Here is a 24,801-nt window from a genome sequence, read left to right on the forward strand (position 1 = left end):
CAGTCCCACTCTTCATGTAAGACTGGGACTACTGGGTCCTTTGGCAGTTACTTCTCAAGTGTAAAACTCCTCTTTGCACAATTTAAGAGCGATTTGGAACATCCCCTCCCCTCAAAGAGTTGTAAAAGAATTAAGAAGCAAACATTGGAGGCCCTTCAGTTTCTCTCTTTATATCTTCCCCACCTCTTTTGATCTGTACTGTTGGCCACATTAATTTCAGTAAACCCCAGTTCTCATCACATCCCTTTCCTTTATAATTAAATGGCTCCCTTTACAACGAAAATATATTTTCGTTTTTATTATATGTATAATAGTATAATATATATTCTGTATTAATGTAATACCTATATATGGCTTAAAAACCAAATAGTAACAAAAATAGTAGTGTTTACCTTCATCTTTTCCCACTCACCAAGCTTAAATACCCGAAGTAGCCAGCTTTGAAATATACTGGCTATTTGTTTTGGTTTTTATCTCAGTTAATGCTAAACAATATGGCTATACCAGCATAGCTTGGAGGTGCTGCAGGTTCAGTTCCAGACATAGAATAAAATGAGTCAAATATTTATGGTTTCTCAATGCATGTAAAAGTTATGTTTATACTATACTATAGGTATAGGTATTCAATAACATTAGGTCTACAAAAACAATTTACAGACCTTAATTGGAAAATACTTTATGGCTAAAAAATGCTGACCATCATATCATCTCAGCTTTTGGCGAGTTGTAATCAGTGATCACAGATCACCATAGTAAATATAATAATACTAAAAAAAACTTGAAATCTTGCAAGAATTACCAAAATGTTGCACAGAGACACAAAATGAGCAAATCCTGTTGGAAAATTGGTACCAATTGACTTGCTTGATGCAGAGTTGCCACAAATCTTCAGTTTGTAAAAAAAAAAAAATGCAACTATCCATGAAACTCAATAAAGTGAAGTGCAATTAAAATATGCCTATATAATGGGATGAGTACTGGGTGTTCTATGTTAGCAAATTGAACACCAATAAAAAATAAATTTATAAAAAATGCCTATAATATTTCTTGCATTATTTTAGATATTAACTGTTGATTGCCTGTTATAGTAGACGAAGATTAAACTCTTTTTCTTTTCCACTTTTCTTCTCCATCTCTTTAACATCGTTGTAGCATATATTTTGGTTAATGATAATGTTTGTATCATGGTTGTGTGAAACAAGCTATTAGGATATTTTAGGAAGACTTAAGTATAGTGCAAATAGCTTAACTGCATAGATCATAATTAAAGACACGTTAGTGAAATATTTAAAAACCTCATCTAAATACTGTAACAAAACATGAAGAAATGCTTCTTGAAGGCAAATATATCAAAAGGAATCCATTCACAACTATTTACCAAGTGGGAACATTAAATATTGTACCTTTTGAGTGTGATATGTACCTCTACTTACTAGAGCTTTGAAATGAGGCTTTGGGTGAGAAGTTTCTCTGTATTATCTGGGTTCATGTAGTATCTGCATGTAGGGAAAGTGTGCATATGGGTAGGGAGAAGAAAAGGAAGGGAGAAGAGGAAATGGGATTTCAGGGGATGGGCACCATGTGTAAAATTGTGGATGATTTGGGCCATGTGTTTGCAGAGATGGGGAGAGTATTGAGTGACAGTGGGATAGTGTGAGTGATATGGGCAAGCAAGATATATGTGATAATCATGACATTGGGATCAATGTGAATGATGGGGGAGAATGGTCTGAAATCACTGAAAATGAAGGGGGGCAATGTGAATGATAGTGACAGGACAACATCAGAATGTATGTGATAATGGTAGTTAAGGATGGGAAGTATGTCATACTGTGGAAGATGAGAACTGCGCGTGTGCATGTGTATGGTTGTGTGAGAGAATGAGGAAGGAGAGAGTAGTGTTAAAGGACACAATGAGAAAGTGGGATTGTTGTGTGTAAAAATGTGGAGGGATATTTCAAGTAGTCGTAGGAGGACGTAGATGGTGTAATGGGGAAAGTTTAAGTAATGATAGAAGATAGATTCATAGTGGAAGTGATAGGGTTAGTGTTTGTATATGTGTCATGCTGGGGGAAATGAGAAGTATATTTACTTTTGGGAGCAGATAGATGCAGTGAGTATGTGTGATAAGGGGGAATGGAAAAGTTTTATGATAATTTGGAGTGTGAATATCATGAATGCCTGAGGGGGGTTGTTGAATGAAGCATATGGGAAAATGCAGAGTATCAGGTGTCAGTGAGGAACAGGAAAATTATGTATGTGATAATAGAGGCGATGTAGGTATTGGTTGTGAGTATATAATAGGGAGATGGCATTAGCATGTGAGAAAGTTTTGGAAGATGATGAAGGTTTTATAGTGGGGTTGTGAACTGTGTGATTGTGAATGTGTTAGACACTGATAGTCTAGGGATTGAGTGATTATAGGTGTGACGGGGTGGCAGTGGTATGTGTTGATTAGAACTAGTTGTATTTGACAGTCATGGTACTGTATGGACATTGTGTGTATAATAGTACAGGATAGAACAATGTATGTGCAGAAATGGGAGTAATAGAGATAGTGTGCATGCTAGTGGGATAGTTTGGAGAATTGGGGGATCCCTGCGTGACGCAGCGGTTTGGCGCCTGTCTTTGGCCCGGGGCGCGATCCTGGAGACCCAGGATCGAATCCCACATCGGGCTCCCGGTGTATGGAGCCTGCTTCTCCCTCTGCCTGTGTCTCTGCCTCTCTCTCTCTCTCTCTCTCTGTGACTATCATAAGTAAATAAAAAAAATATATATATATAGTTTGGAGAATTGGGACAGTGTGTAGAGATCATAAGTCATAAATCATAGACATTGTAAGTCATGGAGGAAATCATCTGTGAATGAGATAGTCTGTTAAAGACTGTGCGCATGCAGGAGAAAATTTTCATGTTAACAAATCTGAAAATGAGTTGTTTAACATGATTAGGGAGTGTCTTTATCTTATCTAAAATCTAATAGATTGAGGTCCAGGACCTCCATGATTTTATCAATGTCTCAGGCCCCTCACATACACATACTTTTTTGATTCATGATCTTTAGCATGTGGTTCCCATCTTTCAGGTGCCTCGTGGTTGCAGGATGCCTTATACAACTTTATCCATCATGTCTGTCTCAGGTAGGAAGGTAAGGAAGAGGAGAGAACAAAATACCTTGTCAGTAGAAGTAGTCTCCTTTATACAGAGCTTTCCCCAAGATCTTACCCAACAATTTCCACTTACATCCATTGAACAGAACTGACACATATGGCTACCACTGTCTGCAAGGGGGTCAGTGAAATGTAAGTTTACAGCTGAGAACGTTGTCACCTATTATAAAAGTTGAGGTTTATTTAATAAGAAAGAAGGGATGCTAGGTAGGATATAGCCAGGAAAGAGTGGTTGCAGATATGAGAGAGAGGGTATAATTAAAAGATCAAAATCCCAGAGGTAACAGATATAGGTAGGATTCAGCGTACAGGGGTACTATAAGACTGGCATAGTTCAAGATGCTGGAGATACCAGGGCAAACAAAAATAAACATGTTTTCTCTGCCCTCATGGAGCTACTGTCTTCTAATTTAAGACAGACGATCACAGACCCAAATATTTGTGAGATTGACATTGTAATAAGTGTTATAAAGGGAGTTTGACCTACTCTGGAAGGCCAACGAAGGAGGAAGTGACAATTGAACTGAGACCAGAAGGTAGGTTCAGAATTTATATATATATATATATATATTTTATTGGAGTTCGATTTGCCAACATGTAACACCCAGTGCTCATCCCGTCAAGTGCCCCCCTCAGTGCCTGTCACCCAGTCACCCCATCCCCCCTTCCACTTCCCCTTCCACTACCCCTTCCACTACCCCTTGTTCATTTCCCAGAGTTAGAAGTCTCTCATGTAGATTCAGAATTGATTGGTTGAAGGATGGATGGATGGTTGGGATGGGGGAAGAGTATTCCCAGAAGAGGAAATGGCATGAACAAAAGGCACTTAATGTGCTGTTTATTTTTGTATTTTAATTTTATTTCATTTAGAATATTTGCTTTTATGTCTTAAGTTCACTAATTTATTTACTAGTTAATTCCATCCAGTAAATTCATTTCAAATATTATGATTTTTATTACTAGACATGATTTGTACCTTACTAATAATGTCTCATTTCTCTACTTAATATGACAATTCTTCTAGGTTTTTGCACATAAGGAACACAGTTATAGTAACTTTTTTTAGGGAGAGCGACAGAGAGCACTTGTAGGGAGTAGAGGGAGGGGCAGGGGGAGAGAAAGATTAATTTAAGCAGGCCAGTGTGGTAGAGCCTGAGGCAAGGCTCAGTCTCACCACCCTGAGATTATGACCTGAACTGCTGAAATCAAGAGTGGATGCTTAACTGACTGAGCCATCCAGGCACCCCAGTTATAGTAACTTTTTAAATGAGCTTGTCTGCTAAATATAACACATATGAAAGTTGTGGGTCAGTTTGGATTGATCGATTTTTATCCCCTCACATTTTTCTGTTGCCTTGCATGCCTGGTTATTACTATTATTATTATTTTTGAATGCCAGGCATTACAAACTTTACCTTTTGAACTTTACATTTTGGTGAAATTTTGGTAAATTTTTTTGCCTTTTGGTGCTAGATATCTTTGTATTATTATACATCTTCTTGATGCTTATTATGAGATGCAGTTATTTGGAAGCAATTTAATCTTTTTTGAGTTTTGCTTTTAAGATTTTAGGCAGGACCACAGCAATGTTTTCCATAAAGCTAATTATCCCAGACTACTGAGGCAAGTCCCATCTGAATAGCCCATGCCTCATGAATTAAAGAGTTTTTCTGCTGTGGATGGTAGGAACAGGCGGGAAGAGGCATGATCCCCCAGACCTGTTTGAGCTTTTGACACTTGTTCCCTCTAATCTTTTCAAGTGGTTCTTTCTCCAGCTTTGGGTAATTTACTTTTATGCATTAACTGATCAGTATTCTGCCAAATATTTTATGACATCTTTCAAAATTTTTCAGAATTCTGCTTAAGTGCAGTTCTCTGCTTTTTGGTATTCTGTTCTCCAACCTCTAGCTGCTTTGGTCTTTCTGATGTCATCTGTCACCTCAACGAAGGAAAACTTCTGGGCTCTGACTGCATTCTCCTTCATTGCACTATGAGCTGGAAACATCCAAATTGTTAAAGCTCACCTCATTCCCCTGCCCCCTCCCAATCTCTCAGGGATCACAGTTTTTTACTGCCTAGTGTCTAATGTCTTAGAAACAATGATTTCATGTGTTTGTCCTTTTTTGTAGTGTTTTTCTTTTTTCAGATTGGAGGGTAAATCCAGTCCCTGGCTTGCCTCTTAGGAAGCTATATAGTGGAGACTTGTTAGATAATCCTTTCCTTTTTAGTTTTCCTTTTTTCTCTTCCTTTTTTCTCCTTCTCCTCTCTTCTCCTTTGAGCTTCTTGGTTTCCTTAGTACTGCCAAGTATCAGATAATAAGTGACAGTTGTACTTCTAAAATTTTTGTTATCAAGATGAGAAGGAAGAGTCTGAACAAAACGAGAAACATATTCAACGTCAGGGGTTTGAAGATTTTTGGATCACAGGGGACATGACCACATATTCCAAGGGTAAATCTTTATACTTGAGTATAAAGTTAAAGAGAAAGATTAACGTCCCTTCAAAGGTAGATGTTTAAGGCTTGGGATAGATACAGAATTGGCTCCCAACCAGGGAGCTTCCAAGACTATAGTAAATGTTGGAATAATCGTGCTCTAATCTCAGACACTGTCCTACATGAGGATGAACCCATACATAGGATAGGATAGGCAGCCTATGGTGTGGGTCACAGGATCTTAACTTTACCCAATTTCAGAGATTACAGGTCACCAAGAAGGTTATGATGGTGAGAAAACACATCTAAAGAGCATTAAAGAGCCTTTAGCCAGGCTTCTGATTTTGTTAACATCAGAAAATTCATCAGTAGAGATAAACCCTATAAATGTAATGATCATGGATCTTTCAGCCAGAGTTCAAATGTTAATTTGGTATAGTTGAATACATAGTGAAGAGAAGCCATAGGAATGCAGTCGATGCTGAAAGGCCTTTAGGAGTGAGTCAAACTTGAGTAACCATCAGAAATTTCAATCTGGAGAGAAACTATTAAATATCCAAAATGTGTTAAAATACTTCCCTCTATTCTTATCCTATGCAGGCTTCCCCAAACTCTATAAGTGATTCTTTGGATCCCTCCTCTCATGGCCTTGACAAAGGAGGGAGACCATTCCTTATAAGACAAGGACTTATAACACTGTGAATTCTTCTCTCATTTTTCCTGGTCTCTAAGTACATTTGGTCAGAGAAGGGATAAAATATGTATCAGTAGGGTGACTAGTCTGCTATTCTGACTAAGTCTTGTAAGAATGTGTTGTTCAGAACTCCTTGGTGGCTCCCTTTAGGATAGGGAGATACTTGGTGTCTTTTTTTTTTTTTATAAGCTATGTGGCTTTAACTAAAATTTTGAGGCAATATTAAAAGTCGCATTCAATATTCTGCTAAATTTGTATTGTGTTTTCTTCATGCTGTAAAAGAAGTTTCTGTCATTATTTAAACATCAGAATAATTTAGATTTTTTTGATTTCCGGCTAAGAACAAAGTCTTCATAGGTAAATTACTGAGAAAGCATAGATTATTTTAGGCATAAGTATGCATTTCTGAATTACTTTCCATAAAAATGAATATTTACTTGGTTTTGAATGGGTAAGGACACCCCTAGTGTTTTTCTAAAAAATGGAGGAAATGATAGTGGAAAAGAAAGTAATAGTTTGCAGGTTATCCTAGATAAAGAATTCACGAGCAAGATTAAGAGGCAAGCCACAAACCAAAAAAAATGTATTTGCAATGAATATGATAGACATAAAGTTAATATCCTTAATGTTTAAAAAACTCTCACAGAAGTAGAAATGACTAAAAAACACTGAAAGTGTGTTCCCCTTCATTAATCACAAAATGAATACAATTTAAATCAATTAAATATTTTGTTTAACCAGAATAATATTTTTAAAGCAAATACTTAATATGATCAAGGGTACATGAGAACTCTCCTACATTACTAGTGTTGAAAAAACTTTCTGGAAAGCATTTTGGTATTGAATAACAGCCTTAAAATGGTTCATACCCCCTTGACCTAGTAATTCTATTTCTAATAATATATCATAAGGAAGTAATTGGAGATATGCACAGAGCTTTGTGGGGAAAAATCACCACAATGATAATCTGATGAACAAAAATAAATGGAAACTACACCTTTGTTAATTAGTTGAGTAGATAAATTTATATAACGGGATATTATATAATTATAAAGAAGTTTGCAAAGGCTTTTTAATATCTTGGAAAATGTTTTATCAGAATAATTGTTATATAACATTATGTTCTAAAAATTTCAGATGCAGTGTATGTATCATTGTGCATGTGGGGGTGTATGTGCAATGTTGGAGTTGGTATGGACCATCTTTTCAGTGTTTTTCAGATGATTCTTGTGTCATTAAATGAAATCAGAAAATGCCTTAAGCTCAAGTATGTGATGACTTAAGTCCAGCTCTATATCCTTCATAGTTGTTAATGCTTCATGATTCTCAAATTAGGTGGTTTATAAGTTTTATATTGATGCTAAACATTGAGGACACCTGTGGAGCTAAATCATATCCCAGGTATCTAAGAACATTCACATTCAGATATACCTGTGAATTTTCCAGTGCAAATGACAGGTCTCCAAGTCATAAGATACCAAAAGCCCATGTGGTACAATTATCTGATGAGATATCAAACAAACACCCTCAAACTGCATAGAGGTTCTACTTGCAGGCTTCCTCCTCTTGTTTCTTCTGATAACCTTCTCCCTATTAATGGAATGTTAATTGCTGTGGTGATGGGAGTGAGGAATCAATTGGAAGGGAATAAGGAATTGTTCAGTGCGAAGGAAGATGTAACCTATTTAAGTTTATGCCAAGATGATTTGATATAATCTTGAGAGGTCACTTTGCCTTCTCTTATGGTGCAAATTGGCATCACAAACTCAATAAAAATATCTCAAAATTGTGCAGGTCTAACTGGACTAAGTTTTGTTCATATTTGACTGAAATCCAGTAGTCCTTGAAAACAGGTAATAAATGTGTTTTTTCTCATCATTGTTTCCCCAGGATTTACACAATGCATAGCATTTAGTAGGCATACTTTAAAATTTCTTTTAAAATACTTGCACATATATAAAGGACATTAAATCAAGTTAACTTCTACCCAAAAACACAGAAGGATTTAAGAATTCTGTAGTGCTCATTTTGAGGCAACATAATGTTTTTATTAAATTTTTTAAGTTTTTTAATTCCAGTATAGTTAACATACAGTATAATATTAGTTTCAGGTGTACAATACAGTGATTCAGCAATTTCTAAAGTTTTTTTTATTATTTATGTATTCATGAGAGACACACAGAGAAGCAGAGACATAGGCAGAGGGAGAAGCAGGCTCCCTATGGGCATCCTAATGTGGTACTTGATCCTAGGACCCTGGGATCACTACCTGAGCCAAAGGCAGATGCTCAACCACTGAGCCACCCAGATGCCCCTGATTCAGCAATTCTATACACAACTCAGTGCTCATCATGATTAAGTGTGCTCTTTAATCCTTGTCACCTATTTCACACACACACACACCCACTTCCCCTCTGGTAGCCATCAATTGCTTTCTGTAGTCTGTTTCTTGGTTTCTCTCTCTTTCTCTTTTTCCTTTACTTGTTGGTTTTGTTTCTTAAATTGCACATATGAGTAGATTCATATTGTATTGTCTTCCTCTGACTTATTTTGCTTAGGATTATACGCTCTAGCTCCATTCATTCTTTGTTATGGCTTAATATTCCACTGTATATATACATCACATCTTTATCCATTCATCTGTTAGTGGATTGCTTGGGCTGCTTCCATAATTTGGCTATTGTAAATAGTACTGCAATAAGCATATATCCCTTTGAATTAGTGTTTTTATATTTTTTGGGTAGATACCCAGTAGGAAGCACCATAATGTTTTATGTTTGGGTCTCAATGTATAGTACCTATGTAGAAATTTCAAGAAGGACCCATTATTTTGCATGATTATTCTATCATTAACTCCTATGATTTTGGTTTTAGTATTTCTTCATGCATATCTGTTAAATTATGATTTGTGTATTATTTATATTATGCAGTGAACCTTTTCATCTAAAATGTTTTGCCTTAAAGTACTATGTCTGATATTAATACATCATTTGTTTATTGTGTGCCATAACTTATTCCATTCTTTTATTTTTATCTTTGATATATGTTTATGTTTGAAATGTTTCTCTTATGTGTTGCATGCAATAATGGAGAAATGTATTGCATAAATTTCCTTTGATTAAAGCACCCCAAATTATCTATAATTGCAGTTTTCTAAAAAAGATTTTATTTATTCATGAGAGACACACAGAGAGGGACAGAGACATAGGCAAAGGGAGAGGCAGGCTCCCTGCGAGGAGCCCAATGCAGAACTCGATCCCGGGACTCTGGGATCACGCCCTGAGTTGAAGGCAGATGCTCAACTGCTGAGCCACCCAGGCTCCCCTATAATTGCAGTTTTGATTTCCTCTTTGAAGGAAAGCTTCATTTGTCCCCTCTCCAATGCTCCTGTTTTTATGTAATTACAAGTTTCTGCTATATATTGTTTTCCTTCTGCTCCAAGAAAATCTTTTAACATTTCTTGTAGAATAGATCTAATGGTGATGAATTCCTTGTTTTTGTTTGTCTGAGAAAGTATTTCTCTTCCACTTTTAAAGGATACTTTGCTAGATATAGAAATGTAGGTCAGTGGGTTTTTTTCTTTAATGTTTTACATATTTCACTCCACTCTTCTTGCTTGCATGGTTTCTGATGAGAAGCCTTTAGTTCTTACCCATGTTCCATTATAAATAAGAAACTTTTTTCATCTAGCTTCTTTCAAGATTTTCTCTTTTTTTAAAAATTTTTTTTATTTATTCATGAGAGACACACAGAGAGAGGCAGAGACATAGGCAGAGGGAGAAGCAGGCTCCCTGTGGGGAGCCTGATGTGGGACTCATCCCAGGACCCCGGGATCATGACCTGAGCCAAAGGCAGACGCTCAAGCACTGAGCCGCCCAGCCCAGGTGCCCCTCAAGATTTTTTCTTTGTCTTTGGTCTTCTGCAGTTTGAGTATTAATGTGCCTCAGTGTAAATCTTTTAATATTTACCTGTTTGATGTTCTTTGAGCTTCCTGGATCTGTACTTTGTTGTCTTTGTTAATTCTGGAAAATTCTTAGCCATTATTATTTGCAATATTTCTTCCACTTCATTCTTCTCCCTCTGTGTTCCAGTCATGCATATGTTGCATATTTTGAAATTGTCCCACAGTTCTTAAATGTTCCTTTTTTAAAAATTATTTTTCCTGTTTACCTTTCAGTTTGGGACGTCTCTCTTAATCTACCTTCCAGCTTTCCTCAGCTATGTCTAGTCTACTAATGAGTTACCAAAGGCATTCTTCATTTGTTAGGAGTTTTTTCTAGCATTTCCTTTTGATTCTTAGAATTTCCATTACTCTGCTTATTTTACCCATATCTATTCTTGCATGTTGTTTGCTTTTCTCATTAGGTCCTTTAACATATTAATTACAGTGTGTTGAATTCCCCATCTGATAAGTCCAACACTCTGTCATATTTGAGTTTTATGTTTCCTTTGTCTCTTCAGACTTTTTCTTCTTACTTTTTGGTGTGCCTTCTAATTTTTTGTTGAAAGCTAGACATGATATACTAGGTAATAGATAGATTGGTCTCTAGTGTGAAGATTTATGTTAATATTGTTAGGACTGGGCTTTGTTTAAAGTTTCCATTAGCATTAGGTGCCAAAGGCTCCATATTCTTTCAGCATCCCTGATTTTGTTTCCTCTCTTGACTTTAGGCTTCCTTAAGTCTTCTTCCTTAGAGAGTCTTTGTTTTGAAGTTCATTCAGCTGTAACCCACTGTTAATATACTGGAGTCCCTGTTGGTGTGGTGGTATGGTATGGGAGAAAAGGGAGTGTTTTGTAAGATTCCAATTAAATCTCAGAGTTTTAGTGGGCCTGTGACCTTTACAGATATTTCTTCTTGTGTAGTCCCCCTCTCTGTGACCCTGTCTTAGATGAGATAGGAAAACTAGAGGGGTTTGGAATGAAAAGGATGTCCTTCCTCCATGGCTCTGGAACAAGGCCCTGGTAATCTTTTCTCCTAGAAAGTAGGCCTTTGTTATGGAGAAGGCTCTGGGCATATTTCATAAAGATATTCACAAAGATTCTTCCCCTCTTCCTGCCAGGACTACAAGGGTGTCTTTTTTGGATCTGCACTGTGAGAACCTGGTGAGATTCCTGGAAGTAAAGCCCATGAAAGTGTGCCTCCCCCCAAGACTACCACTCCCAGGAGTTTCTCACTTTCACTCTAGTCCACACTCAGCCTCCAGCATCTTGTCAAAATTATCAGTTAAGTGTTCCTACAAGTTTATAGCTCTAGTGGCTTCTGTTTCAGGTAAGTATATCTCATTTGTGATTCTGGATTTGCCTGTTCCTCAAGACTTCAGGATGGTGGTTTATTTTAAAACTTCATTTCTCTGTTGGGTCCAAGAAAAGTCATTGATTTTTATTTGTTTAGCCTTTTGTTGTTTTTAGCACTTCTTTTCAAGGCTGTGCCTCCAGCTTCACATTGATTGTGTTAAGAAGAAAAGCAGACAGGAAGCAAAGAGTCAGTAGCTATTGTGGGTTCCTGAAAACTGAAAAAACCTAGGCCCTGTATTTCAGGGATAGGAAGAAACCCCAAGGTAGATTCGTGAGCTCCTCTAGCAATGTGGCTTCTAGCTTCACTTCCTGGGTAAGACCAGCTCCTTGTTGATGAAGACTACAAAATAGAAATGGTTGTATGGTGTCCGTAGGGATTTTGAGCTTTGGGTTTCCTCACATAGTTTCTCTAAGCTCAGGATGTCATGGGAATATAAGGATATGTTAGGCAAAGTCAGCCGCACAGAGTTGAACAGGCCCCAACATGCAATAGATATGATAGGAGAAGCAGAATATTTCTCATGTATAAGAGTGGTATATGACACCCTCAGAGAGACCCCAAGAGGGTTTTGTAGTAAAGAATGAGGCTCAACTCAACAGCTACCTGCTTGAATAGACACTGGTAAACCAGCTATCACATGAATGTCAGAATGGATATAGGAGACTCAACAGAACCTATTCTGATGGTTTAACACTAAGGTCTCATAAATTAGATACAACCCCAAAGAAAGGGATGAGGAGAACTCCATACTGCTAGAGATTGAGTTTCAACCACTCAAAAGATTGGGAAATTGACACAGAATTTATAAATTGAGTTGCAGAGAAAAAGAAAACTTATTATTTCCTGCATACCTGAAATGTCAGATAACATCCATACCTGATGAACAACCAGCAGCAGAAAGTATGTGGTAAATGATGAGTATTGCAAACAAATTTATCTATTCAAAATGTGGGGCACATGGCTCTTACTAGTTGAAAACCACAGTGGTCTTACCATAAGAGTGACATAATGTGAGAAATGACCTTGGGCACTTTGGTGGGTACCAAATATAAAGGGAACTGGGTATTTAAGGAGAAAAAAGAGGAACTTCTTATAGTCGACATTCTCTCTGCAGAATGAAATCTGCCATTTGTGAGGTGTGACTCCACATCATTTCTTCTTATCCCTGTCCCTCTTACTTCAAACACACTCTTTTCTCCCGTATTACTTCCTTTGCTCCCTTCTTCCCCATTTTCTTCCTTCTCCTTTTTTATTTTCCTTTCTTTTCCATCTACTTCTTAATCTCTCTTTCTCCTTCTGTCTCCCTTCATACTCTTCTACATCTTTTCTTCCTTCTGCATTCTGGTTCCTTATTCTCTTTCTTACTGCTTTTTCTGTTTCAACTTAATATCTATTCTTTCTCCACTCTTATTTTTCCTTATCTTAATTATTCCATTTATTTGCAAGTATTTTCATTCATCCTTTCTCTGATCCTTGTTTTCTTCTTTTTTCTTTCCTTCTTCCATCTATTCCTCTTCTGCCTCATTCTTCAAATTTTCTTTCTCCATTTCCCTCTTTTTTCATGATCCCTTCTAACAATAGGATGATAGAATAGACCGTAGTTAAGGTGTACTTAAAATAGTAGAATCAACAGGAATAGGTGGTGGATTAGATTTGTGACTAAGACAGAGGAAGCATTATGAATAAGTAAAATAAGAAGAGAAACTACTATATATAAAAAATATATAAAAAATAAAAAGAAGAGAAACTACTAAATATGATTTTTAAAACTACTTGTAAAAAAGCAACAAACATTCTAAATGGGGGAAATGGTAAAGTCATTTCAGGAAAAAGAAAAGTATGTTACTTACTGAAATTATTACCCAAAATTGTTCTTGATGTTTTAGCAAATCATCTAAGACAACAAGATAAGTGCTGTATATATTGTAAAATAAGAGATCAAATTATTTTTCTTATAGTATGATTGTACATTAGAAATGCCAGTTAGTTGTACTTTTTTTTAAAAGCATCAGAATTGAGGACTTCTGCTTCCAGCAGGAAGGGCAAATGGTGTAGATGTACTTTTTCCTGTTGATCCTTGGGGATTATATATAAACCAAACATGAGAAGACCTTGAAAGTTAGAGATAAGATGGCATACCCTCTAGGGAATTTGGATCCCAAAGAATGACATGGTGGTGAGTTCCCTGGGATTTCTTTTGGCCTCACATATCCCAAACCAGATGCTGGAGAAGCTTGCAAACTGGAAACACGTAAGGACATAGATCAAAAAATAAAAAGCCCCAACATCTTTATATATCTAAAAGACAAAGATAGAATAGCAAGACAGAAAAAAATTTTTAGACAGTAACTTCCCTACTTTAGCTAAATGCCAGAGGGGAGACTCTGGCCCTACACTTAACCAACAAAAGCCAACGAGAGACTGTATACTTCCAGTCTTGCCCAGGCTGTCATGAGGTCTTTAGTCTCCTGACAGAGTGTCAGGGAAGGGCAAATGGGGAGTGGGAATAGCCCAATCTCCACAATGTCAGAAACCATGTGGGGACCCTGGATCTCCATCCCTAAAGATGATAATGAGATGCATCTTTCCCTAACCAATGAAGCTAGTGGAGAATTGAGATTTTTATCACCACCCAGCACTAAAAATGATACACATTTACCATGTAATTAGGTACCCAGGGTCCCTCCCAGTGAGGCTGATATCAGTAAAACCTTAATATGAAGCTGGAACTCTCACTTAGCCCTCAATAAAAAGGAGATCTTCTCTCTCAGGTGTCATTGGAGGCTGAGTGGGAATGTGGACTTAACCCACATGTGATAAAACAGAAGATTTAAATAAGATTCAGATCCTCCTACTATGTAGAATATCTAGGATTCATTTGAAAATGACTTGTTATATCAAGAACTATGATAATTACGACTAGAATGAGAAAAGACAGTCAACACACACCAACACCAAGATGACACAGATATTAGAATCATCTAATAAGGATTTTTAAATAGCCATCATAAACATGTTTCTTTTTTCAAAAAGATTTTATTTATTCATGAGAGACAGAGAGAGAGAGGCAGAGACATAGGCAGAGGGAGAAGCAGGCTCCATGCAGGGAGCCCAATGAGGGACTCAATCCGGTACTCTAGGATCACACCCTGAGCTGATGGCAGATGCCCAACTGCTGAGCCACCCAGACGTTCCCTCATAAGCATGTTTCAGTGAGCAGTTGTGAGCATTCTTAGAACAAATGGAAAAAGAGAAAGTCTAAACAAAGAAACAGAACATCTTCCAAAGAAATAGAAAGTATAAAGACAAATCAAAAAGAAACTTAAGAACTGAAAAATCTAATAAATGAACTTTAAGGAAAACCTCAATAGATGACTTCAACAGTAGAATAATATGACAGAATGAATCTGTGAACTCTAAGATGGAATAGAAATTATTCCATCAGACCAAGAGAAAAGAATAAAGTGAAAAACAAAAACAGCCTCAAGCCCATGTTGGACTATTACAAAAAATTTAACATAGTTGTCATAGTCACAGAAGAAGAAAGAAGGGCTAGAAAGTAGCTGAAAATTCCCCAAATTTGGAAAAAAAGCATAATCCTATAGACTTAAGAAGCTGAGTGAACTCCAGAAAGGATACAGCCAAATAAATTTACACCCAAGGCGCATCATTTTCAAACTTCTGAAAGCTAAAGACAAATTAAGTCTTGAAAGCCACCAGAGAGAGAAATGATACCTTACTTGTAAGAACACCAAGTCAATGACAGCAGACATCTCATTAGAAACCATGAAGGCCCGGGGGCACCTGGGTGGCTCAGTGGTTTTTTATATATATAGATATCTCAAAACATAGATAAAATAGACTTTGTCTTAATCCATTTGGGTTGCTATAATAGAATATCACAGACTAGGTATAAACAACAAATTTATTCATCACAGTTCTGGAGGCTGAGAAACCTAAGATCAAGGCACCAGCATGGTTGCGTTTGGTGAGGGTCTTTTCATAGCTGGCCTTTTCTCACTATGTCCTCACATGGTGGAAGGGATTAAAAATATCTCTGGAGCCTCTAAAGCACTAATCCCTTTCATGAGAACTCTATTTTCACAACCTAAGCACTTCCCAAAGCCCACCTCCTAATACTATCATCTATGGTGAGGTTTGGATTTCAACATGAATTTTGGAGGGGTACAAATAGAATAGCCCAATTCTACAAAAAAGTTTAGCTCATCGGAAGGCAAGAAATAGAGAAATGAGAAAGAAGAAAAATGAATTAGAAAATGGGCAAAAGACAGTTTACCAAAGAGGATATATGGATGACTATAAATAAGTACATGTTAAAAATCTTCAACATCATTAGACATTAGGGAAATGGAAATTAGAACCACAATGAGTTATTAGTTCACATTTATGAGAGTGGCTAAAAAAATGCAACAGATGCTGGCAAGGATTTGGAGAAAATGGATCACTCACACGTTGCTGATGAGAATGAAAAATGATACAACCACTCTGGGAAAGTTTGGCAGTTTCTTATAAAACTAACATGTACTTACTGTAATACCCAGCAGTTGCACTGTTGAGCATTTGTCCCAGAGAAATGAGAACTTCTGTTCACAGAAAAAAAAATTGTAGACAAATGTTTATAGCAGCTTTATTCATAATAGCCCAAAATTAGAAACTACTCAGATATCATTCAGTGGGTGAATTGTTAAACCGACTGTGCCACATCTATATCATGGAATAGTACTCAGCAATAAAAAGGAACAAACCATTGATACATACATATAACAGTTTGGGTGTATCTCACAAGCATTATACTGAGTGAAAAAAAAGTCACTCTGTTACAAATGGTGTGATTCCAGTTTTATAACCTTTTTAAGTGTCAAAATTATAAAAATGGAGAACACATTAATGGCTGCTAAGGGTTAGGGATAGTGGAGGGAAGGTTGATGAATGTGAGTGTAAAGGGGAGTACAGGGAAATCTGTGGAGGTGGAATAATTCTGGATGTTGATTGCTGTGGTGATTACTACAGAAAACTCCACATGTGATAGAACTATGCATGTATACCAGTGTCGTTTCTTGGCTTTTATATTGTATTATAATTTTATAACTGCCCATTGGGAGAAGTGGTTGACGGGGTACATAGGACTTCTCTGTACTATCTTTGCAATTTCCTATGTATCTATAATTATTTCAAAATAAAAAGTTAAAACATTTCTAAAGTAGAATTAATAAAATAATTTGTTATTTCAAAAATCATGTCATAATTATTAGCTGGGTGGCTACCATTACTGCCACCAGTTAACACTGGATACTAGATGCTGCCCTTGGCCCTGCTACCAATGCTGCTCCTAGAAACTGGATTTTCTTCTGGCTGCTGCTCCCACCACTACAGATATGGCATGAATTCCTTCATCGCATCTCTGAATCACTCCATTCAGACTAAGTGTTAGGTTGGAGTTGTGATTATTTATGCAGTAAAAGCATTGACTCCACAGGTGTGTGGGCTCTATAAACCCTGTGATTTCCAGAAAATATCTACACATTCTAAAGATAGGTCTGGCTCTTGACAAACTCCCAGGGGAAAATCTCCAAGCCCTTGGAAAATCCTGCTTGATTAGAGTGCCTTTTGGTTCGCTTGGAACTTTGGGCCATACTAGATTGTTAACAGTATGATTTATAGTGGGCCTGTGGCCTTGTGGTACCTCTGTAAAGCCTGGAGGATGAGTAGCTAAGGTCAGCCACGCTGGTGTCCCATGCCTACCTGACTGATCCCCAGTAAAATTCCAGCTTAGGCAAACTTCCCTGGTTGCCACTTCTTGCTGGGAGATTGAAGCACGACCGTACAACTCCACTGAGAGAAGACAACCAGAAGCATATGCCTGGTTTCTCCTAAACCTATGTACCTTTTAGTTTTGTTGATTTAAAATCAGTATGCTTCACTGTAATAAACAATAGCTGTGAATATAACTATTTTTCGGAGTTCTGTGAGTCCTTCTAGTGAATCAAATGAATCATTGAACCCCAGAGTAGATTTTAGGACCTTGCCACATTGGTAAATCCTAGATCACATTCTCTTGGCTGCTAAGGGAATGTAAAAAAGTGAATATCTGGCCCTCAAGGCTTTTGCAGTTGAACTGTTATGTAATATAGAGTATATATTTACTAAAATGTGAAAAAAAATAATTGAAATGTAGGGTGGATCTAGTTTTCAATAAGCATCTGTAAGACTATATAAAGTAAAGCAGTCCTAAAAATAAGACAAAAACAGACAACACAAGATAAATAGATAAAAGACTTGCACAATTACTTTACAAAAGAAATCTAGAAGTTCCGTTATTAACATATGAATGTGTGTTACACTACTTACATCAGAAATGTAAATTAGGGCAGCCCGGGTGGCTGGCTAAGCGGTGTAGCGCCGCCTTCAGCCCAGGGCCTGATCCTGGAGACCCAGGATCAAGTCCCATGTCAGGCTACCTGCATAGATAGAGCCTGCTTCTCCCTCTGCCTGTCTCTGCCTCTCTCTCTGTGTGTGTCTCTCATGAATAAATAAATAGAATCTTTAAAAAAATGTAAATTAAAACCACAGGAGATAGCCAATAAAACCGACATCGCATTGGTAAAATGTTGGAAAAAGTTTTTGTATTGCCAAGCACTGTAGAGTATGTCAGTCTTAGTCCTGGGAATCTGGTGTCACAGGAATGAAAAACATTAAGCATAAAATACAAGGATATATGTACGAACATTTTATTTCAGTGTCGTTTGTATGTACGTGCTCCCCAAAACCTTGAAACTAGAATGGCCATGAGTGGTGAAATAATTGGCTACATCATGGGACATCCCTATCATCGAATATTATGCAGCAATGTAAAAGAATTAATAGATTAGTGTTAAATAAATATGCATTAAAGTGTATATGATCTTAATTTTTGTAAAATGGTTAAAAATAACATGACTTTTTGAACATGCAAAGATATAAAAATGGTTGTTAAAATGCATGTTTGGCAGAGGAGGCTAGAAGTGGAAGAAAGGAGTGGGAGGCAAGTAAGCAAAAGAATGCAATTTAAAATATGTATGGCATACATAGTCCCATTTATGTAAGCATATATATACACCAAGTATTACATGAAAAGGTAGCATCAAATCTTAACATATATCTCAGGTTGGTGCCATTTGGAGTGATGTTTACTTAATATCTAAAATATTTAATGCTTAAATTTTTATTTTTATTTTTTTAAAGATTTATTTATTTAGAGAGTGTATGTGAGCGAGGGAGGGACAGAGGGAGAGGAAGAGAATCTCAAGCAGACTCCATACTGAGTGTGGAGCCCGACTGGGGTCTCGATCTCAAAACCCTGAGATCATGATCTGAGCTGAAATCAAGAGTCAGACACTCAACCGACTGAGCCACCCAGGTGCCCCAATGTTTAATTTTAATGACAAATATGCATTGTTTGTATAAGGAAAAGTAAGTGAATTCATCACAGGAAGGGAAAAAAAATACCTGTCATTTTTCTTGCTTGAGCAATAGGGTGGATGGTGTGATTTATCTATTTATTAACAAACATTTATAAGCATATAAAATACACCAGGTATCATTGTAGGTACAGGGTATTTATACAGCAATGAATAAAACCAAAATCCATCTCCCTAAAAGGTTTTATTCTAAGGGGGAGAGAGTGACATAACTAAAGGAGAAACACAGCGTTGGTAAGGAAGAGGATATATACAAAGGAATCAGTTTGAGACCTGTTAGATTTGAACATATTAGGAATATCCAGTTGCAGAAGTGAGGCAGGCAGTTGAATTATGGATCTAGAATTCATAGGCCAAGTCAAGACTGGAGGTACAGATACAGAAGCAGATAGCATATAAAATGGTGTTTTCAGACCTCCTTTCCTGAGTCTGATCACGTCCCACTGCAGACATTTTACAGAGGAAGTGCTTAGGAAAAACAGGCAGCTGACAGGGGAGGTTGCTATGCAACAGATGAGGAAAGTCATCCAGCCAGGCAGAATTGACGTTGGCCCTTGGGGACCAAATGCTGCCATCCTTCTTAGTATTAGCTTTCTTTCATATGCAGACTCCCGGCAGGAGCTGTTGCCAGAACAAATGTGAAATGTACCAAGGTCTGCCTTGTATTTTTGGAAAGTATCCGTTCAATTTGAGTCATTTCACATCTGTATATGATTTTCTGAGTCTCCAGTCATCTGGAAGCACAGCAGCATGTGTGTCCTTCGGTCGGACTCCAGGCAGTGCTATTTGTGCTTCCCATTTTGTATTGAGAAGCTGGCTCAGAGAAGTGGAATGACCTGAGTCAGTTCACACAGCGAGGGATAGAACGGCCCAGCAATTCGTCCCAAGAATTGAGGCACAAGGCCTGGAAGGAACCAGGGTAAACATTTACACTGAATCAGGGTTTGCCATGGTTCAGACACACAACTGTCTGATTGTCCTGGCTGCTCAAGCAGGCACCAAGAAGGCCACAGGGGCAGCAGTGTTCATGCCACTCACAGGGAGAGACCCGACAATTTGAGCAGGGAATGGGCCCCAAGGAACAATTCCCACACTTGGATGTATCCATATAGAGGGGGTGGGGACTAGGAATCTCTATCTGGGTACACCTAAATGCAGAGCATGAGCTTAGGTCTTGGAGAACACAAACCTTTGGTTGTTTGGGACAGGTGTTGACAGTGCAGGGAGGTGTATGTGTGGGAACTGTCGCTCAAACTGGAGAGGAGAGGGTGCCTCAGTTCCCAGGCCAGCACTAGTGGAACATAGGTTTTGGAGTCAAGAAGACTCCAAGGCCCACATTTTGCATTTGCTCTTTACTGGCTCTGTGGCCTTGTCTGGTTCATGCAGTGTGTCTGTGCTTTGGCTTCCTGACCTGTAAAATGGGGATGCTGACATCCACCTCCCAGGGCTGCTGTGAGAGAGACGAGTCCCAGCACAGATTGCGCTGTGGTGGTCAAGCTGTTCCCTTCCCTCCCTTCCTCACCTGCGCAAAAAATATGCGCATGGCTGGAGCTGCACAAAGGGCACGAAAGAAGCTAATGTTTATGACCCTGGGATCTGTTGAGAGAGATCATACAGATTCATGTGGCAGGTGCACACTTTTTCTACCTCTTACAACGTATTCTCTCTGGCCATTCCTTTTCCTGGGTCCCAAAGTCGGTGAGCTTAGCGGGAGCCTAGCACTTGTTGCAGTTAGAGACCCCACACGGACACCTCCTTATTAATGACCTAAGTGTTGCTAAGCGGGGGGTGGAGATTCTTGCCGTACGAACGGACATGACAGGAGGTGCCTCTAGAGGGGAGGGATAGAACTGAGACGCATTGCGGAAAAGGTAGGGGGCCAGTGTGTGGGCAAGGGGTGGGACCTAAAGGCACAGCGCATCTTTTGGGGGAGGGGATGTTGTGGAGGGGGGTGGGGCCGTGGTGTACTGTCGACCTGGTTGGTGGTGGGGTGGTGTGTTGGCAAAGGGGCGGGATTGCCTCCCACTGCACATGCGCACCATGGCGTTAAGGACGAAGCTTTTGTTGGGAAAGCGGGTGGGACTTTTATTTGGTCGGTCAGTTCTTGCGCATGCGCACAACTATCTGAGGCGGTGGGTGGTATATTAGGCGGAGAGGCGGGGTCGTCCTAGCTGCCGCGCTGGCATTTTCTCCGGGACAAGGAGAGGGTGCGGCTGCGGAGAGCCGAACACTGCAATCCCGATCCTCTGAGTCGTGAAGAAGGGAGGCAACGAGGGGGTTGGGGTTGGGGCCTGAGGCAAGGTGAGAATTAGCCCCCAGACAGGGCATCTGCCCCCTGGTGCGGGCCACCCATTTTTCATTTCGATCCCTTTACCCTGGATTCTGATTCCCCTTCCACTCCCCGAACCCCCATTCACACTCTTCACCTGATCCTTCCTTACTCAGAACCCCTGTTCATTCTCCGAACCTCTCCCATCGTTAAAAATCTCCACAGATTTCTCGAGCTTAATCTGTACTGTCATACGATTCCTCCTGATTGGAAACCTCCATTCAATTTACCATATGCGCGTCCCAACCCATTCCCCCTAGATTCAGAACTGTTGTTGGCTTTCCGAATCCCGATTTGAAGCTTCTCCCGGGTCAGTAGCTTCTCAGGATTCAGAGCCTCCATCCTGACATCCATTCACTTTTCCCACTCTGATCCAACCGGTTCCCCTCACAGTCAGCGCCTCGTTCGCCCCCACAGTCAAATCCCAGACACCCCCCCATTCAGTCCTTCGCATTTGCCCTTTGGAGTATAACGCCCAGCTCCTCCTACCCCCACCCAGGCTCTGCTCTTGCCAGAGGGACGGGAGCCATGGCTCAGAAAATGGACTGTGGTGCGGGCCTCCTCGGCTTCCAGGTGAGATATCCACTCCCCACCCCACTATTTACCTAGCCGATAGTTCCCTGGGGCCCCTTTGGCCGCCCAGAAGCCTCGATCTGATTTGCCCTCTTCGTGCCTATACTCCATCGCTTTTCAAATTCCCATGGTTTATGGGGGGGGAGGGGCGTCCCCTTTCAGCCATCAATCCCTGCTTAGAGAAAGGGGAGACCCTGTTAATAGGGCAGTCTATCCAGAGAATGCGGGTTGGGTAAGGAACCATTTTTTTCCTCAGTCCTGACGCTTGTAGAGAGAGCAGTCTGCCACCCCCTCCCCCAACCTCCCTCCGCCACCCTCTCTTCTGCATTCCCCTCCGCTGAGACCCCCCCCCCTTATTCTCCTCAACTCCTCGAGGCGGCACCCTTGCTCTGGCTCCCCTCGCGTCCGTCCTTAGCTTCTGCCGCACACCGCATTGCTCTGCTCTAACCTCCTCCATCAACCCCCACCACCCCCTTCATTCTACTTCTTCCCAGCTATTCATTCCGCCCCACCCCTCACTTAGTCCCTGCCCCACTCCAGCCCTACCACACGTTTTGTTACCACTCTGCCTCCCATCCCCCCTTGCTGGTGGTCTAGATCTGTGCCTCAGCCTTTTTGCACCATCCGCCTGCCTGTACCTTCCCAGCATTGCTCCCCCTACCCTCCTGCTTCTACTTCGGAGGCCCAGAAATTTCATTCCCCACCCCCTGTATTTGCAGGCTGAGGCCTCCGTAGAAGACAGCACCTTGCTTATGCAGACCCTGATGGAGGCCATCCAGATCTCAGAGGCTCCACCTACCAACCAGGCCACAGCAGCTGGGCTGAATGCTAGTGCCCAGAGTTCACAGCCCCCAACATCCAGTGAGATGGCTGATATTCAGGTTTTGGCAGCTGCCACTAGGCCCAAAACAGCCTTTAAGGCTCAGAATGCCATCACAAAAGGCCCAAATGGTGCCTATGATTTCTCTCAGGCTCTTAATGCCAAGGAGATGCCCAATGCACCACCTAAGGCAGCCTTTAAGTCCCAGAATGCCACCCTAAAGGGCCCAAATGCTGCCTATGATTTTTCTCAGGCAGCAACCACCAGTGAATTAACTGCTAACAAGTCCGAGATGGCCTTTAAGGCCCAGAATGCCACTACTAAGGTGGGCCCAAATGCCACCTACAATTTCTCTCAGTCTCTCAGTGCCACTGAGATGGCTAATGCTCAACCTAAGACAGCCTTTAAGGCTTGGAATGACACCACTAAGGCCCCAACAGTTGATACCCAGACCCAGAATATTAACCAAGCCAAGATGGCCACTTCCCAGACTGAGGTAGAGACCAACCCAGGTATCCCTGAATTTGATGGTGCAGCTGCACAGACATCAGCAGATGGTTCCCAGGCTCAGAATCTGGAGTCCAGGACTATAATTCGGGGCAAGAGGACCCGCAAGGTGAGATCCCTGCTAGCTTCACTTTGCTTTGGGCTCTCTCCTTTCTTCTCTGAGTTTCATTTGTTCTCAACAAAACAAAGCATACATATGTAATGGCCTGTGTTGAGTTAGGTTGTAGGGGACAATAAGGTGAATGTCATAATTCCTGCCCTCTGAATATCCACAGATTAATGGGGAGATGAGACATGGACAGGTAATATGTACACTATGTAATTCAGTTTACATTTTCATAATAGCCATAATGTGTTAGGTCTTGAGCTAGGCATATTCACACAGGTTACCTCATTAAATCTTCAAGGTATTACTAGCTAGGGATAATAGTCCCAGTTTTACAGAGAAGGAAACTCAGTCCCAGAGAGGTGAGTGACTTGAGTGATTTGTCCAGGGTGGTACAAGCAGAGCCAGTGTTGGACATAGGAAGAGGAGAAGCCTCAGGCCCCACCCTTGGGTTGCTCCTGGCCTGATTCAGAGATGAAACTCCTGCCTGGAAGACAGTGAAAGACAAGCCCAGGACTCAGGGTGACCATTGACTAGTGGGTCAGGCTGTCACTACAGGTGAGGGTTTTAGAGGGCCTTCCTGGAATAGATAGGGTGAGGACACAGAAACAACTGGTGACCCTGGACTTTCCTTCTCTCTGATGATGCAGATTAATAACTTGAATGTGGACGAGAACAGCAATGGGGATCAGAGGCGGGCCCCACTGGCTACAGGGACATGGAGGTCTGCACCTGTTCCAGTTACCACTCAGAACCCACCTGGCGCACCCCCCAATGTGCTCTGGCAGACCCCATTGGCCTGGCAGAACCCATCAGGCTGGCAAAACCAGCCAGCCAGGCAGACCCCACCAGCACGTCAGAGTCCCCCAGCTAGGCAGACCCCACCAGCCTGGCAAAACCCGGTTGCTTGGCAGAACCCAGTGATCTGGCCGAACCCAGTGATCTGGCAGAATCCAGTGATCTGGCCAAACCCCATTGTCTGGCCCGGTCCGGTTGTCTGGCCAAACCCACTGGCCTGGCAGAATCCACCTGGATGGCAGACCCCACCTGGATGGCAGAACCCACCAGGCTGGCAGGGTCCTCCAGATTGGCAGGGCCCTCCTGACTGGCCACTACCACCTGACTGGCCTCTACCACCTGATTGGCCACTTCCCACTGACTGGCCACTCCCACCTGACTGGATCCCCACTGATTGGCCAGTTCCACCTGACTGGCAGAACCTGCGGCCCTCACCAAACCTGCGCCCCTCTCCCAATTCACGTGCCTCACAGAACCTGGGTGCCTCACAGCCCCGAGATGTGGCCCTTCTTCAGGAAAGAGTAAGAACTTATTCCCACTTTTTCCTCTCTTCCTTCTTCCTTTTGTCTTTATTGTCCTTCTATCTATAATCCAAT

The 24,801-nt window shown here is 40.4% G+C and overlaps 1 protein-coding gene across 7 annotated transcripts in view; it reads left to right on the forward strand.

Moving 5' to 3' along the window:
- MAGED1 (MAGE family member D1) overlaps window positions 1-24,801 on the forward strand; it is a 55,715-nt gene that overhangs the window by 27,573 nt on the left and 3,341 nt on the right. For 2 of the 7 annotated variants that reach the window (XM_055337652.1, XM_055337650.1), the window contains exons 2-5: window positions 11,359-11,567; window positions 21,901-21,974; window positions 22,694-23,410; window positions 24,058-24,726. In XM_055337652.1, the coding sequence (XP_055193627.1) occupies window positions 11,426-11,567; window positions 21,901-21,974; window positions 22,694-23,410; window positions 24,058-24,726 (1,602 nt within the window). In that variant the 5' untranslated portion in view covers window positions 11,359-11,425. Of the gene's footprint in view, window positions 1-11,358; window positions 11,568-21,075; window positions 21,374-21,900; window positions 21,975-22,693; window positions 23,411-24,057; window positions 24,727-24,801 lie in introns of those variants that run through there. The other 5 variants (XM_055337653.1, XM_055337654.1, XM_055337656.1 and 2 more) reach the window with 4 other exon arrangements.

The sequence above is a fragment of the Nyctereutes procyonoides genome, unplaced genomic scaffold (assembly GCF_905146905.1).
Source record: "Nyctereutes procyonoides isolate TBG_1078 unplaced genomic scaffold, NYPRO_anot_genome, whole genome shotgun sequence".
Lineage (NCBI taxonomy): Eukaryota > Metazoa > Chordata > Mammalia > Carnivora > Canidae > Nyctereutes > Nyctereutes procyonoides.